Source organism: Camelus bactrianus, chromosome 13 (assembly GCF_048773025.1).
Source record: "Camelus bactrianus isolate YW-2024 breed Bactrian camel chromosome 13, ASM4877302v1, whole genome shotgun sequence".
Lineage (NCBI taxonomy): Eukaryota > Metazoa > Chordata > Mammalia > Artiodactyla > Camelidae > Camelus > Camelus bactrianus.
Genome location: NC_133551.1, coordinates 31,586,120 through 31,603,458, shown reverse-complemented (window position 1 = coordinate 31,603,458; position 17,339 = coordinate 31,586,120). Strand labels below are relative to the sequence as shown.

Sequence of the window (17,339 nt, the reverse complement as noted above, 5' to 3'; positions counted from 1 at the left end):
ACTGTCTCTGACTGATGGTAATTATGAAAAATTTCTGTTTTCCAAATTTTTAACAAAGACTATATACTACCATTGTAATCAGAAACAACGTTCTGTGGTAAGCTGTTTTCCGCAGTTGGTTGAAGGTGTGTTTTCAGGATAGGAGAGCTGAAGCTTTGCATTGTTTCTGTCACTGCTGACACGTCGGCTGTCTGTAGGGGGATTTGACGAACCTTGTGCACGGCAGTCACTGCTCTAAATACAGACTGGCGAGGATCCCAGGAACCAATGCTTTTGTTGGCATCGTCAACGAAACGTGCGACTCTCTTGCCTTCTGTGCCTGCAGCATGGTGGACCGGCTCTGTCTCAACTGTCACCGGTAAAAATGGGATGGGTCATATTTTCATTTTACCATACCGTTAAATATTTCAACTGATGCCAGTCATTTTGAAGTGTCATCTGCAAAATAAACATACAGTTCTTAGGTGTGTCCTAGAGGAAAGGAAAGTCCTGGTTACAGAAGCACTTAACGCTGTGTTGTTTGCAGCATCCTTGTCCAAAGAGCAATAGGTTAAGGCCAACTGAGTATTTAAACATTTGGTGATAACTTCCTTTTACCGTCCCTTTTAATTAGCTCATGGTGTCTTTATTTTGCTTCCCTCAGTGTGTATAAAACATACAGTTTGTTATCAGCCCTTTACATAGTAACTTCCTTTTTGCTTTTCAGAATGGAACAAAATGAATGTGAATGCCCCTGTGAGTGCCCTCTAGAGGTCAATGAGTGCACTGGCAACCTCACCAATGCAGAGAACAGGTAAATAAAAATATATATGGACATGCATATTTACCCTGGCAGTAGAAATACACTGGGAGTCTTGTTTACAGATTTGTTTTGGGTTGGGAATATAAGAAGGTGATTCATTCTAATGATGGAACTGTTCCAGTGAGCCAATTTTCAAACTCTGTAGTGCCTTAGAATGAAATCCACTTTCAGGTTTAAATATAAATGTTACAAAATTGCTAAGAGTATACATGATACTTAACAAAAAATATGAGACTTTTACAGGCATTAACTAAGTGCCTAACATGTGTCAGATACTTTATGCCCAATAAGTCAGTTTTCAAATTAACCCTTTGATAAACATGTAGAAACCTTTCACACACATTATCACACATAAGATAGCATTATCTATATTAGTGACAGATTTTAAGACCAGTAGTTAAATAATTGGCCCAAAGTTTCATATAGCTGAGTAGCAAAGGTAGGGTTCAAACCCACATCTATTTGACATGGTCAGGGGTCAAGGGCATGGTGAGTTTGGAATGTGGGTGGTATTGATCCTAACCTCTAGACTTGCTCCTGCATAGAAACCCGAGCTGTGAGGTCCACCAGGAGCCGGTGACGTACACAGCTATTGACCCTGGCCTGCAGGATGCTCTTCACCAGTGTGTCAACAGCAGGTGCAGTCAAAGGATGGAGAGTGGGTAAGCGGTGCCCGGTGCTGAGTTCACGTCAGTATCATAGCTGCGGGAGCAGAACCTAGGAAACAGGAGGGACCAGCAGCCTCATGGGGCTTTTCCAACTGTTACTTAGCATTCCTATCCTTGAGGATTTAGAAAGATCTACCAGTTTTTCAGATCTAAAACTGATTTTTAGAAGTGTTTTATCCACCACGCTTAATGTCATCCAGTTTCCCCTTGTTACAGCTACTTGGTACAAGTACCATATGTTAGTAGCGTCCTCTGTGGATGGGGAAGTTGTTTTTTGTTTTTGTTTTTGTTTTTGTTTTTGTAGTATTTAATTATTTTACTTTGGCAGAGGGAGGTAATTAGGTTTATTTATTTTTAGAGGAGGTACTGATTGAACCCAGGACCTTCAGCACGCTAAGCATGCACTTTACCACTGAGCTGCACCCTCCCCCCAGGAGAGTTACTCTTGAAATAAGAGGAGTGAGAGAGAAGTGGCATGAAGAGACAAAGGCAAGGGGGCCGGAACGCATGGGTTCTAGAAATGGAACCCAGCTCTGTGTGTGACACACTGAAGCTCATCAGCTCTTCTTTCTTAGAAAGCAGATGTGCTTCCGCTGGTTTTGAGAACTAAAAACTGTGTGTGCCCTGCTCCCTCCTTCTCCCTGCAAGCCATTTGGGACTAGGCAGCTGCAGGTTGACATTTGATTAAATAGTCAGCGGGTAAAGGGGGCAGCAGCCAGTTCTACTTCCAGTGATACATTTCATCAAAGGAATGGTAGGGCATCAGGAAGATTAATTTGATATGTTATGCAGTTACCCAAAGCCAATTAAGCTTGAGAAACACTGCATCTATTCCCTCAGAGTGTCATAATGCACGTAACGTGTCAAAAGTTCTAAGAAGTTGCTAGCAAGGACATCTGTTTATCTTACCCAGTATTTCCCAAACTTGTTTGATCAATTTTTCCTTCCTGCCTTGCCTCTTTTTTTTTTTTTTTTTTTCCTTTTAATGACAGTAACCTGGGGAATATTGGGCCAAAGTCTAACAAACCTGGGGCCATTTGTTCTTTTAAGATGATTTTGAGTAATCCTGCACTACTCCTTGACCTGTGGATTTCATGGTGGGATTCACAGAGAGCAGTTGCATTTCTCTCATCTCCAGGGTGTTGAGGGACATAAGACAGCTCTCCCCTGGCAGACACTTGCTCTTCTCCTTTTATAAGGAAAGGAACTAAAGCTCAAGGAGTTAGAGCACTAGTGAGTCTCGGAACTCCTGGGGGCTGTCTGAGGCCCATGTCCACGTCCTCTCCCCTGCCTGACACCGCTTTCTGGAACCTTCAGCATCGTCTTTCTGGCAGGGACTGCTTTGGTGTGCTGGATTGTGAATGGTGCATGGTGGACAGCGATGGCAAGACGCACCTGGACAAATCGTACTGTGCACCCCAGAAAGAATGCTTCGGGGGCATTGTCGGAGCCAAAAGCCCCTATGTTGATGACATGGGAGCGATAGGTATGTTCGTTGGGAACCCAGAATAATTTGATCCCTGAATACATTTCTTCTTGCTTCAATACTAGGACAAAAATCTCAAAAAGATTCTCTCCCCTACTTTCCTGATTCCTTGGCCAGGAGTTTTTCGTTACCAAACCAAGCCAGATAATTACTTTCAAAGCTGGCTAGATCGTCTGTGCAGAGTGAGCAGCCATCTTTCCTGCCAAATTTTGCAGGCCTGGAATTCATTCCCATAAAGCTTGTTCTGAGAACTATCAGGCCTGATTTCCGCACGGCTGAACTGTGCCATTTGTTTGAATGTGAATCCCAGCTGTCAGAAGCGCAGAGGCGGTGACGGGCGGAGTGACCACCGCACACCAGTTGACTGCTGCTGCCTTCCCTCGCCACTTTTGAAAGCAGAAGCCTTATGGCTGCAAATCCTTATTTACAGCCTTGGGGTCAACAGAAGTCAGTGCTATCCAGTGCAGCGGGGCAGCCGAGAATGGGGAGGGTTGCTAACAGGGGACACTGCTGGAAGAAACACCACTGGGATCAGGCCCCAAGACCTCAAAACTGCTACCTGCATTACCTCCCCTGAGGTTTTCTCAGTGTCCTTCTGGAGTTAGCACAAGCGCCTAAAGCTTAGTTGGCAGGTGGATAGACATTTAAACCTTTAGTTAGTGCCTTGATTTTTAACATCTCCCCACGTTAGCCTGCCTGTAGAAGAAAAGCTCTTCCTATGTGAGGAAGGGTTCTGAGCTCACATAGGATTCCTGGCCCAGGTCAGGACAGGGTCGAGGGGACCTTGCTCTAAGAAGTCACTTTATACGCCCACCTGCAGTGTCTGATCTGAAAAGCACAAAAAGCATTTTAAAGGGAATGCATAAGCTTTGAAAGGTGGTCCTTCGGGGAGGTCATGTGACTGATCGACTGGAATAAATGGCACCAGGTACAGTAGCTGTGTGCAGAGAGGCCCCCAGGGCCCTCACCTCTGCACTGAGTAGCCCACACGCCGCAGCCGGGCTCCTAGACCGGGCCCTGCGTGTTTATGTGCTTCTCGCCCACTCGCTTATTTTACCAGCCCTTGCCAGTCATATTCTCGCTCTGCCAAGCAACCAGCATTTCATTTGAGAACTAGGAATTAAAGGAAGCCACTATTCCCACGTCCTGGTGGGTCCTCTTCGAGGAATTCAAAGCTTCAGGCAGCTGCTCTTATGTGTCTTCACTAGAGCCCTCCCCACTGGATTCCTTCCCGTCTCGCCCCAGGCCCCACCTCCCACCACACTCAGGAAGTCTTTACCAGGGACGTGTGTTTGTTGACTTTAACAAAGGTGATGAGGTGGTGACGCTGAACATGATTAAAAGCGCCCCCGTGGGTCCCGTGGCCGGAGGCATCATGGGCTGCATCATGGTCCTGGTCCTGGCTGTGTACGCCTACCGCCACCAGATTCACCGCCGGAGTCACCAGCACATGTCTCCTCTTGCTGCCCAAGGTGAGCTCAGAGTGGATCCCGGGGCCCCTCCAGGAGGCGGCGGGCTTCCTCGGGTTGTTCCCGGGCTAGGAGGACAGCGACCAGTTGTTAGCCTTTAAGCGACAGTCAGAACAGCGCTGCGTTTTCTGCTTCCCCGGGGGAGGTTTGGGAGTGCTCACAGCCCACTCTCCTCCTTCAGCTCACCGCTCACAGCTCGCTCTTCAGGGCCTAACCCTGCAAGCCTGGGGCTGAGCCCCCAGAAAACCCCTACATCCTGTCTCTCCTTATGCAGCTTTAGCCCACCACAGCCTGCCTCTGGAGTAAGCCGGTCAGGGGAGTGGGGAATTTTGTTCTTCGCTAAGCTCAGAAACACTACCTTTGCTTTCCCCAAAAGACAGGCAGAGCAGAGATACCCCAGGTCACTACTGGTAAGAACAGACTGTGTTTTTACCGCAGCTGTTACTATACAGAGTGGATGAACACACACTCAAAGGAACGATCACTTCTCTGAAAACAGAATAAGTGCTTGAAGTCAGACACAGAATGATGAATTGGTAGTCATGGCTTCCATACCAAGAGTTAAATGTGGTATCTGTGCTCGTTTGCAAGAGACAAAACCATTTAATGACCATCCTCGTCCTCCCTAAAAGCCCCCAGGGGTGTTACCCTGACCTTTACGGAGATAAGGCTCACTCATCATTTTTCCTGGACGTTTTCGGGGCCTGGCAGCAGGCATGATAAGTTGATGTTGGAATGTTTCACGGTGGTTACAGTCCTCAGGGGACCACGGGATCACGTTGTCTGATTTAGTAACAGAGCTGACCACAAACCCCCTTTCCTCTGGGTGAGATCTGGTTAGAGGATAAGGATGACTGCCCTCCAGTGTTACCTTAGGGCCTGGTCTTATACAGGACCCTGCAAGTCCATTTTCCCAGCACTGTCAGCCATGGCTTTAGACCCCTTCCTCCTGTTTCCGCTACTTCAGGAGAGGATGGGAGATCTGTTGGCCTCAGTCAACTTCTTTTTTCCTGTCTTGAGAAGTCAACCTCAGGGCCCCTCTTGATGATTCACCTCTTGTCCTTCCTCTTCTGACCCCTGCTCCCTCCTCCTCTAAAAAAAAAAAAGAAAGAAAGAAAAAAATTAGACGGGGCATCAGTTCATTCTTGATGGAATGCTGTCACCCAGCCATCAAACGAGCACTCTGCAGGGTATTAAAGGGGGTGGTTTTGTTTGATTAAATAGTCATGTTTCTCTCTTTCTAATGATGGGTAGAAATGTCAGTGCGTATGTCCAACCTGGAGAACGACCGAGATGAAAGGGACGACGACAGCCACGAGGACAGAGGCATCAGTGAGTACTCAGGTGGCCCCGTCGCCGGCGGTGTCAGCGGGAGGATGATCCAGAGTAAATATTCCCTCTTAGATCCTTTGGCTCGTATGAAAATTTAAGATGCTTTGACAGGATGGGGTTCTTCCCTCAGTCCCCCGTTTTCATGAGGAATACGTATAGGAATTTGCTTTGTTTTAGAAAACCTCAAAAGATTTCGTGTCGTTCTTTGTCGCATCAAATGCTTTGACCTAAAGCACCTCACATCTTACCCTTCCTCCCTGTCACTTCCTAGCACAGTAATTTAGGAAGGGAGCCATCAGGTATGCGTTTTTGTTTTTTTTTTTTTAAATCCCTTAACTAGTATATACAACTCGGGGGGAAAAAAAGAGCATTTCTGTATGAAAAGAGAGTTCCCTTTGTGTTAAGATACGACATACAGTATATATGCTTTTTTAATTGAAATATAGTTGATGTACAACGTTGTGTTCATTTCTGGTGGGCGAGAGTATATATAGTCTTGATGCATGTTGGAGATTTGTAATTAGGGACCTCTTGCTGCCCCAGCGCTAGAACCCACTCCCCTAGATCCTCAGAATTTTTTTTTAAATGACTCACTCTAGCTCCCCTAGAAGTAACTCCCCCACCATGTGAATGAGGTTGCCCACAGCAAACACACTTGATGCAGTAAAGACACTGGCAGAGGAGTGACTCACCATCCTTGCCTCCCCACAGTCAGCAACACTCGATTCATAGCCGCAGTCATCGAGCGGCATGCACACAGTCCAGAGAGGAGGCGTCGCTACTGGGGCCGCTCGGGAACAGAAAGCGATCATGGTAAGGCCTAGCTCCCTGCGCGTGTGGGCCTGAGGGCCCTGGTGCCACCCCCATGGGGTGGTGCCCACACCCACCCTTCTCTATCCTGCCTGTTTGGTACTCAAGTCAATGATGTTGACATACTTTTCCAAAAAGACACATCCCAACATGACACTTTTTTAAGAGCCACAAGGGAGTTTTGCTTATGGCTCTGTACTCCCAGGCATATGTGAGATGACCTCTGGGCACCCAGAGCGCCCCCTGGGGTTTCTCCCTGAATAAGGATGCAGATTGTGTAACGGAACCTGCCTACTGCCCTGATTGGTTCTCAGTGCGCTGGCATCCTCATTAGTCCTACTGCCCAGTGGTGCTGGCTGGCAAACACCAGCATCGTCAAGGGCTCTCTCAGCCACGGACTCTCGGGGCCTGGCAAGAGTCTGCGCTGTCATCTGGCACCCCTGCCCTGACCTCCTGCCTGGCCTGGAGCCTCAGGGAAGGCTTCACCAAAGAGACGACACTTACCCTGGGCCCTCCAGGATGACTGAAGGGAAGTGAGGGGCAAAGGGTATTAGAGGTAAAGGGACTAGTGTGTACAGAGTCATGGAGGTGTGTGAAGTGCCTGGAAGCTGCTCAGGAAGGGCCAGGGCTGAGCTGTGAAGAGACACCGAGTGCTCGGTGAGCCGGCCATTGTCAAGTCCACGTGCTGTACCAAAGGCGTGGCCACCACGTGCCTTCTCACCTTCCCAGCGTCTGCGCAGCTTGTCGACTCGGAGACCAGCAGATGTGTCCGGCTCTTCAGGCATCCCCGCCACCATTCCGCACAGATACAACAGGCGTGTAGATCCTTGCCTGTAATGGTCAAATCTTTTCTGTTTTTCATATAGCTATTTAATTTTCCAGAAATCTTCCTTTTCTTCCCAGAATCAGGTCTTTTTTAACAGCATGAATAATGCATTTATGCTTTTTTTTATTCTGCTCTCTCCACATCTACCCTGGGGGGGAAAAATGTCTTCAAGCAGTGGGCTCCCACACCTGTGCTAAAAAATACAGGAGTGGGTACTCGTCAAAGCAACCAACGTCGCCTTCTACACAGCGGCCAGGCATTCAAGCTCTGTTTGGAAAACAGGAGACGCCAGAGCTCTGGTTTATAAATTGGAGACTCTTAATCTGGGCTCTGAGTGACATTGTTTTGCATCAAGTAAATAGAAACTTCAGGTTTCTATGGAGAGTCAAAGCAGGACTTAAATTTCTCAGTTCCTTTGACTTGCTGCCTTTTTTCCAGAAAAACCTTTGAACCTGCATAAATTCATTCTGCCAGGCAGTTCTGTGCCTCCTCTCCTTTGAATAATAAAACAGGTTTGAGGCTACTAAAGTTCAACAGAAATAATTCCTTATTCAGCAGAAATACTGAGTCCTTTCCCTCTCTCTCTCTCTCTCTCTCTCCCCTGATGGAAATGGCTTCGGTACAAAATTGGAATTCTGAGTGACATCTCCGATGTTCCATTAGCCTCTCCCATTGTCTTAGTAAAATGGCGTATGAAGCAACAGCTGAGACAAAAGGAATAGTGTGGTGTCAGGATCTGAAAGCCAAGGAGTCTAGCTAAGGGCTTGCTTGCTTTCATTTTTCACAATAATTGGATCCCTGTTATCCCCAAGGAATGAAAAATAGTTTCCCACACAGGCAGAATGCAACACCAAAAGAAGTGAAAGACGGTGACATTCCACGTAATTCCAAATGCATCGCAAAACACACAGCATTTAACCGCATGTTGTCATATCCCTGAACCTGTATGGTGGGTCACCAAAAGTGGTGGCATCAAGTTAATGTCCCTGTGATACCCAGAGGGTAAGCGATAGGTATGCGTTAAAACACAGAAATCTGATCTTGTGGTTTTGTGGCACGGGACTTGCTCATGCATGTGTTCTCGTCTTTGGTGGACATGTTGCGCGTCTGCTGTTTGCATGGCACGGCAGACGGAGTTGGGGAAGGTGGGGGCGCTTATTTTTGCCAGGCAGTGTGACACAGAAGAGCTCACTTGGAATCCCACCTCCCTCCTCCTTTCCGAGTTGGGAGACCTTAAGGAAGCTACTTGGACTTCAGTTCCTTAATAATTAAAATGGGATTAGAAACTCCTCCCTGGTAAAGTGGTTGTGAGGATTCAGTGAGATAATTATGGCAGGCGTGAACTCAGGGCTGACCTCCTCACCCCATCCCCGCTCTGCCCTTAAGGAATTGTCAGTCCAGCAGAAAACTATAAATGAATGCATGTAGTCACAAGACTGATAAACAGCTGAAAACAACAGCTTCCTTAAAGAAGTGGAAGAAAGAAGAAGACGGAGAGATAGTTCACTTTTATCTGCAAGAAAAGTATGGAAGACCCTCGGGGGAGGGGGTAGGCATTCGTGCTGGCCCTTGAACTGGTGGCACCATGGTTCTTTGGCACCCAGTGAGCACATTTCCACATGAGTCCTTGGGTCTGACACAAAAGAAAACCTCAAAAGAATAAAATATGTAAATATGTAAGTACCTGAACAGACTAACTAGACTTTCACAGTGTAGTTCAGAGGGGTGAAATTCCTAGAATTAAAACTGAATGTTGTTGGAGGGGAGGGTATAGCTCAGTGGTAGAGTGCATGCTTGGCATGCATGAGGTCCTGGATTCAATCCCCAGTACTTCCATTAAAAAAATAAGTAAATCAATACACCTAGTTACCTTATTCCCCTGACAAAATTTTTTTAAAAAGAAAAAAGAAACTAAAAAAAAACCAAAAAACTGAATGTTACCAAGCTAAACTTGGAGACTTTGGGTTGCATTTTTAATTAGAGATATTTCATGTGGCCGACAGAGTTTTGTATTTTAAAGGAATCCAGTTTTAATTCTTATATCTTAAAACTCAAAATAAGAATGGCTTTTGAAAAGTACCGTCATTTTGGTCAGTATTCTAACACCACACAGAATGATTGTTTTTCAGCACTCAGCTATTAACTGTTCCACTCTGGCCATTATTTCTCTTGAAAGTATCATGTTCTGTAAAATCATCTACTGGCTTATTTTTAAGTTAAAAACTGCCAGTATGTATTTGTTCCTTGTGAATCTATGTTTTAGTTACCATCTCATTAGAAACTTTAAGCCCATGTATATTAAGCAACATTTTTTCTTTATAAAAGAGAAATTTTCCCCTAGTGAAGTAAATTCCAAAAGACTTAAAGGCAAATGCTGAACTGGAAAATCTGGTCAAAAAGTCCACAGCAAAACCAGTTTCTAGAGTTGCAGGTACTCTCCTGCAGTTACGCTCTGTGACCACAAGGCGGTGAGGCCCCAGAGAGCCCTAACATCCCTTGCCATCAAGAGAGGTTTCTTAAGAACCATCCGATAAGTAAATGAGCAGAATGCCAAAGAGCAGAAGCCTAATTTAACTCTTCTCTTCCTAATGGATGCCTGGCCTCCCTCCTGAAACCTATTTCTCCCTTAACATTGTCTTGGCAGGAACTTTTCTGCATGTTCTTTTGGATAGTAAAGTTTTTCTTGAGAAGTATTTGTAAATATCCTCTGTGTTGTAAATAGTGCTTCCTCCTCCATGAGTCAGGGACCACGTCTGTCTGATGCATCACTGTCCCCAGCACCCCACAGAATGGCCTGGCACTCAGGAAACACTCAATTAATTTGCTAAGTGAGAGCATGGGTTTGGCTTTCTCCTGCCTCTCCACAACGTCCTACTCCCTCCAGATTCCCATTAATTACTGAGATAAGAGGAAGCCTGAGTAAGTGGCAGAGGGGTTGAGCAATAGTGTCCCACGGAGGAAATAAAGCACAGTTGCCCCAGAGTGAAGGGTTCACTGTGGAAGGGTCTCTGCTCTCATCAGAAAGCATCAGGGGAAATGGGGGTGTCCCCACGTTGCCTCGGGGACAGCTGCACCATCACGAACACCCTGGGCCTGGGACCAGCCAGACTGAGAGCATCCCTGGACTCTTAAGTCACAGCCCCAGATGGGGCCTAGTGAATCCTAGAAGGTCTTCATTACTAGATGAGACTGGTAATTGTCACACCAGACAGAAACCTCAGATCCCTGAGAAACTTATTTATGCCATTGCTTAAGGAAATAGTATGTGATTTCTTTTTAATTAAGTGCCTGCTTTGTGTGTGGCATAAGTCCTTGTTAAGAAGGAGTTTGCTAACAGACAGGACAGCACTATATCTTATTGTAAAGCAGTGAAATCTAAGATTGGGCTGTGCACAGAATGCTGTTTAAACTCGCAGAAGGGACGCCAGAACCCCGTGGGCTGACGTGGCTGGGCAGGGTGGGTGTTGGTTGGGAAGGCTTCCCAGAAAAGACCTTCACACTGAGCATGAAGCACAAGAGCAAGATGAGGGAAGGTGGTGGGGGTGAGCCAGGCAGCAGGACCCCTGTAAATTTTACACCGGGGCTGTGAAAATGAACTGTCTGTCACAGTGGGAGCCTGTAAATGAGCAGAGACAGGAAGACCTCCAGGAGGCAACCAGAGGCCAGATGAAGACAGCCCAGCACTAGAAAGGTTGGCCAAAAATAATCGACACACAGACACTGAGATTTTGCTAAAACGTGTTTTCTAGTGCTTTAGTCCCTTATGTGTAGAGCATTTGTAAGTGAGGTTTTAGAGCCTGCGTTACATTCCAGACTTAGCGCTGTGGAAGCTGAGCAGCTCATTCTGGCTCCTGATCTCGCGCTCTTGGGTAAAAGCACCACTTTTACCTGCGCTCCGAGAAACCTCAAGGGTGTTAACCCCTCTGGCGTCTTCACCAGGAAGTCGGTCTGATCACCGAAGCCAGCACTCTCTGCACTGGAACAGCTGCATGTCCCGCTGCAGGGCTTTGCCATTTCCTCGGGCCGGTGCTGCAGAGCCCCGTCCTCTGGTCTGTCCAGCCCCCTCACTGCCACAAGGATCGTCTCTGTGCACACGTTGTGTCACTGCCATCCTCCCACCCCTCCGAGCCCGTTGCCGAGTCCTAACTCACAGCTTGGACCAGCCTTCCTGACCCGGTCTTAGCCTGCCGGTCCAGCCTCACCCCTTGCTCTTTCTCCCACCCACAGAGCTCTTCACCATTTCCTCAGGTCCTCAGAACCTTCGTGTCGGCTGCATCTTTGCATACGCCAGTCTCCCTGCCTGTAGTACCTTCCACCCCTTTTCCTCGTGAACCCCTTCTCTCCCACGAGGGCCATCTTAAGTGTCACCTCCTCCGGGATCCTAAGCCAAGTTCGTTGGCTTTGGAATTCCTTTGGTATGTCTCTGGGTCAGCGCCTGTGTTTCCCGCCGCCTTTTTTAAAAATTTGGGTGGGGAGGGGGATTAGGTCTATTTTAAAATTTTTTTTAATGGAGGTACTGGGGATTGAACCCAGGACCTCATGCATGCCAAGCACGCACTCAACCAGTGAACTATACCCTCCCTACTGTGTTCCCCCTTCTTGACTGTGGGCTTCTCAGGAGCTGGGGCCCCACCTCACCCCTTTTTCTGTTGAGCCCCCAGCCTGGCATCTGGCACCAGCAGGGCACTCAGTCATGGCAGACACGCAGCAGTGAGCTCTCCCTCTTCTGCCCTGACTTATGGCCGGCATGCCTGTGGCTCTGGCTGAATATCTGCACGTATGTTAACTCACAAACTCTCAAAATCAAGGTGTGCAAAAATAAAACTCACTTCCTTCCCTGAGACCCAGGGTCTCCGAGTCTCCTCTCATCATTCTGACTGTAAGTTGCAGTCCTCTTTAACCACCCCTGACCCCTAGCCCCCTATATCAAATTACTTACTAACTTCTGTTTTTACCCTAGAGATGTCTTTCCAACCCCATAGTTTCAACAGCGTCCCTCAAATGGGCTGTTGTAGTAACTTCCAAACTGCTATCAGAACTCTTTTTAAAATACTCAAATAATCATGCCTTTTTTTTTTTTTTTTTGGTCTGCTCAAAATCTTGTATCGTCTCCTAATTTTCCACGTGTTGCTATGGCCTGTATGATCTGCCTTTAACTCATCTTTCTGCCTTCCACCTGCCCTCTCTGGCCACCTGCTAGCACTCATCCCAGCCACCTGGCATAGGAGTGCCCTGGTATTTCTACACCTCTTGGCCATGCTCATCTGTTCCCTTGCTCAGATCCGCTTAACCAAACTCCTACTCATCCACTTAAGCCCAACAGCAATATGAGTTCTTCTGTGAAGCTTTCCCATTTCTCCCAGCCAGAACTAGTTATTCCTGTTCTGCATTTCAGTTATACCTCAATTATAGCTCTTAACCATTATCTGCACTTGGCTAAGCCTAACTTTGTAAATATGTGTCTTTTACTCAGTGGTGGTATCCTTAAGGAAGAGAGACATCCTTTATTCATGTTTTGTAGTCTCGCCTTTTAGCCTCATGATGGTCTTCAATAATGAATAATTGCATTGAACTGTGCTTGTGCTTGTTTTATTTCTTGAGCACTGGCTTATGAGGTCCTAGTACAGGGATCAGGTTTTCATCTTGGCATCTCCTGCAGTGCCCAATACAGTGTCTTGTATCTAGTAGGTGCCCCATAAAGATTTGTGGAGTTGGACTGCCATTTGAGCCACACTTCATTGAGGACAGAGAATCGCCTTTCTTATTTTTGCATGAAGCATGCATTTTCACCCACAAACTATTCCTGCTTGGCTGCATGCAAGCACGTCAGTTTTGCAGCCATGACTGTGACTAGCACTGCCCACGGGTGAGTGCTGACTGATGCTGACTGCAGATGCAGCAGAAATGTTAACGAGCTGTCACTTTTCAAAATTCTTAAAGGGGATCTTTTTTTTTGCAATATTTAAAAACAAGCCAAGGTTCTTGGAATGGAATCCTTTGATCAGCAAGGGCATTTTCTTTTGAAACATGTATTACTTAGAATACTAAAAAAAATTAATCTTTAAATACAGTGAACAGCTTACACAGAGAATAGTTGATTCCTTTGCTAGCTGTTATGGATGTGTGTGGAGTTGGTGTTTCGTTAGGGACTGGAGCTTATCTGATCATCGTTTCCCTCACCTGCAGAATGGCTGCTACGATCCATGCCTTTTTGCTGCGTAGGGATTACGTGACATCAGTGCCTGCCGCACAGCAGGTGTGCAGATGATGGTGGCAGCTGTGTCCTTACTGTGACATCACATTCAGGCTTTTGGAAGGTCAGCTTCCCCCGTCAGCCCCTGACTGATCTGAGTCCTGTTAGGACCTTTTTCTGGAAGCTTTTTTTTTTCTCTCTCTAAAATTTTTTTTAAAAAAAATCTTAATCTTATTTCAGGGAGAAGTGTAGGAGGATATTTCCCCAAATGTCAGTTGTTATCTACGGATCAGACAGGACTGGAGGTTCTATTTTCTTGGTTTGGGGATTTGGGGAAATGGTCCTTGTTTATATTGTCTAAAATGATTATGTGTTTATTGTGTAACTGCTTTAAGAAAACAGTAAAGGAAAGATCTCTTTAAAAATAAGTCACTTCAAGTGGGGAGGGTATAGCTGAGTGGTAGAGCACATGCTTAGCATGCACGAGGTCCTGGGTTCAATTCCCCAGTACCTCCATTAAAAAAAATTAATTAAAAATAAACCTAAATTACCACCTCACCCTTTCCCTCCCCCACCCCCTCACTCCTTCGAAAAGAAAAAAAAAAGTCATTTCAGCATCAGATGGCAGCCTGAAACGTGGGCACTTACGCCGTACAAAGGTAGGAACACCTCCCAATGCCTCAGAAATCAGAAGTGCCATCTCCTCCCTGCATCTGGACGCTCTCAGCTGCTTGTTTGTTCCATTCCTTTTGTAGGTTACAGCACCATGAGCCCCCAGGAAGACAGTGAAAACCCCCCGTGCACCAGCGACCCCTTGTCGGCCGGGGTGGACGTGGGGAACCATGATGAGGACTTGGAGCTGGACACCCCGCCTCAGACTGCTGCCCTCTTAAGTCACAAGTTCCACCACTACCGCCTGCACCACCCCACGCTCCATCACAGCCACCACCTGCAGGCGGCCGTGACCGTACACACTGTCGACGCGGAATGCTAACGGCCCCTCACCTCCGTCAGAAGACGGGACGGGGAGATACGGAATGTTCTGGAGGGAACCAGAGCCAGCGTAAAATCCACAGCAAGAGACCCCCTGTGTCTGTGCTCTGCCCAGAGTTGTTTAACTCATTTCCTGCCCGTCAGCATCCTTCACCACCAGAGAAACAACAGGAGAATCGCATTCGTGAAGATGTGAGGCTGGCTCTGAGGTGGAGGGGAAATAAGTCCGATGAGTGAACCCGCCATGATACCAACAGAATGAACAGGAGGTAGACCTCTCAGCAGAGGGGAAACCTACACATGAAACATTGGGAACCTTCGTTAAGCTGAGCCAGAGGAGTGTTCCCAGGAGCCAGAAACACTGGGCTCTCCTTAACTGGAAGAGAGCAAAATCTGCATTCTCGGAGATGGGAACCCAGCACATCCAGAGAGAAATGTGCGCTTTGAAGATTTCACCTGGTTTCTCAGCGGTACCTGGCTACCACAGTTGCTGTATGGAACTCATGTTAAGCTCTAAATGATGCATCTCAAAATTTCTAAGTAAAGGATTATTTTTCTACTATTTATTGAACTTTCAAACATTCTCAAACTTTGGGGAAAGAAGAGGAAACACGTGAGAAATTGTCAGCAGTTATCCCTAGCTGTTCTGTGTGTAATGAAGTGGTTCTTTGATTAAGGAGTTCTATTTCTTATTTAACTGATGCCATCCCACTGCCTCACTCCACAAAATGGGGAAACGAAGAAATCTTTCTCTCTGACTTGTTCACATACATTTCCTTTAGAACATCATTTCACAAAAATGCATCTTGACTTGCAATGCAGTATTCTTTCTCAGCATTTGACAGAGGTGGGGAGGGGCAGAGGAATCCAAGAAGCTTTTAAAGAAAGTTGATGTTTCTTTTTACTCATTTCCACTTCCCATACAGTGCTTTCTTTAGGTTTCTACGAAACCTAATATTACAACCCCATACTTTCAGCTAAGAGAGGGTTGGATTTATTCTCCCTGTGTTAGAGACTCTACATTTTAAAATGTCCCATTTTGATTCCAAGAATGTTGAACACCTAAAGGAAGAAGTTTTTAAAATTCAAAATGTTGGTTCTTAATTAAAGATTTCTTTTGAAATCATAGTTAAAAGCTGCTGCCAGTTACCCAGGAAGATACCCACCAACGTGCTTTGTGATGTATACAGCAGTCAATCAAATCTGGCTACTACAACATGGGGCATTGTGATTTCAGAGTAGTGTTCTAATTACAGTGATGTACTTTAGATTCACATGTTGTGATCCAAATATGTTACAAAGACATTCTTGCACCGTGTGTGTGGTAAATTTCCGTTTATATGTAGTTGGAAAAAATTCACTGAATAATGTTTTAATGATAGGATGTTACACTCTAATGTAAGAAAAAAAATTGGTTCTTCAGCAGTACAGAAAGTAAACTATATGTGTGCTATCAGGAAACCTCTTCATACTGTGTATAAAATTGCAGTCTAGTGAAATAAACCGTATGAACGGACATCTTAGTGGCTTTAGTGGTTTGTGAATGTACCACTTCTCGTGCCTCAAGGCGACTTTACGTTCACTCTGTAGCCCAGCAGAGCAGTTGCCAAACTGAAAGGAGGCCGCCTTCCAGTGCTACGTCAGCTTCACAGGTTTCCTGACCATCTTGAATATGCAAAGAAATTTAAGAATATAATGGGATAAAATTAAAAGCAAATAAATTGTGTGGAACACAGCTCCTGCCTTCTGAGCATCTAAATTCGTGTCTTTAATAGTAAGTAAGTGGCTATTCTCTAACTCCTGAAGGGAGTGAATGACTTTCCTGTCCTCCCAGGATATTAAACCTCTCCATGTAACACCGGGTTTTTTTTTCGAAAGTTGAGAACCTTTGTGTTAGGGCACTAGCCTCTTGATGGAGGGGAACTTGGTGTTTTCAAGAAAAGAATCACAAAATGTAGAGCTTAATAAATAAAATATGGGCAGCCTACTCAAAGACAAAAAGAGAAGTGTTTTTTGTGTCTCTTGTGATAAGAATCTCTCCAGTCTCCTAAACTTCAGGGGAAAGCAGTCAGATGCTTATACCTAAATAAGAAACATCACTGAGTTCTGCAATTCCTGTGGAAGATGACGTGCGGTTTTGTGAAGTTTGGGCTGGAGTTTTGATCTTCTAGGTTACCCTTTGTCTTCTTCCCCAAGCATTGCATGTAATTTGTTGTTTGTGTTCTTATTGTCATTGAAAGGGGAAAATGCGGTTTTGGAAACTTGATCATGGCAACCAATATTGTCTTTGTTTGCTCCGCGGATACCATTGCTTGTTAAATACACCATTTTTTTGTGACATCCTGGAGGAGGGCCCCATCAATGCCTTCTCATTCCCTAAAGTCTCTTCACACCTGTGACCATTATTGCTTATCAATGATGACAGTTCTCAAGAGCTGAGGATGTTCCAGGTCGCTTTTTACAGCTAGACAAGGAAATTTCCTATTCGTGGCCCCAACGAAACAGGCTTCAAACTCATACTCGTTCTTCTGTCAGGTGTTCATCTGCTTTTTTGGATACATTTATTTTAGACATTTTGGAAAATGTGTTCTAGTTTTTCTTCCTCTGCTTGATTTAATGTGAATGTTCAACTAAACCTCATTAATATTTTTATTTTGTCAGATTTGTCAGATTTACTCTGGTTTATTTTGCCTGCTAGGGTGACTGGTATGTGGAAAGAAGTCCTGGAAGGTCACTTAAGCTCATTTCTCTGTAGCAGTG

At 45.8% G+C, this 17,339-nt stretch overlaps 1 protein-coding gene across 6 annotated transcripts in view; it reads left to right on the top strand.

The window, feature by feature from the left end:
• Positions 1 to 17,339, top strand: part of CACHD1 (cache domain containing 1) — a 230,649-nt gene that overhangs the window by 182,328 nt on the left and 30,982 nt on the right. The window contains exons 20-28 of one of the 6 annotated variants that reach the window (XR_012511192.1): positions 198 to 358; positions 707 to 793; positions 1,348 to 1,464; positions 2,805 to 2,956; positions 4,267 to 4,428; positions 5,680 to 5,811; positions 6,469 to 6,570; positions 13,580 to 14,245; positions 14,342 to 14,471. Coding sequence is in view for 2 of the 6 variants with exons in the window: in XM_045512456.2 (XP_045368412.2) it covers positions 198 to 358; positions 707 to 793; positions 1,348 to 1,464; positions 2,805 to 2,956; positions 4,267 to 4,428; positions 5,680 to 5,811; positions 6,469 to 6,570; positions 14,342 to 14,580 (1,152 nt within the window). In the remaining 4 variants the exon portion in view is untranslated. Of the gene's footprint in view, positions 1 to 197; positions 359 to 706; positions 794 to 1,347; positions 1,465 to 2,804; positions 2,957 to 4,266; positions 4,429 to 5,679; positions 5,812 to 6,468; positions 6,571 to 13,579; positions 14,246 to 14,341; positions 16,586 to 17,339 lie in introns of those variants that run through there. The other 5 variants (XR_012511194.1, XM_045512456.2, XM_010949626.3 and 2 more) reach the window with 5 other exon arrangements.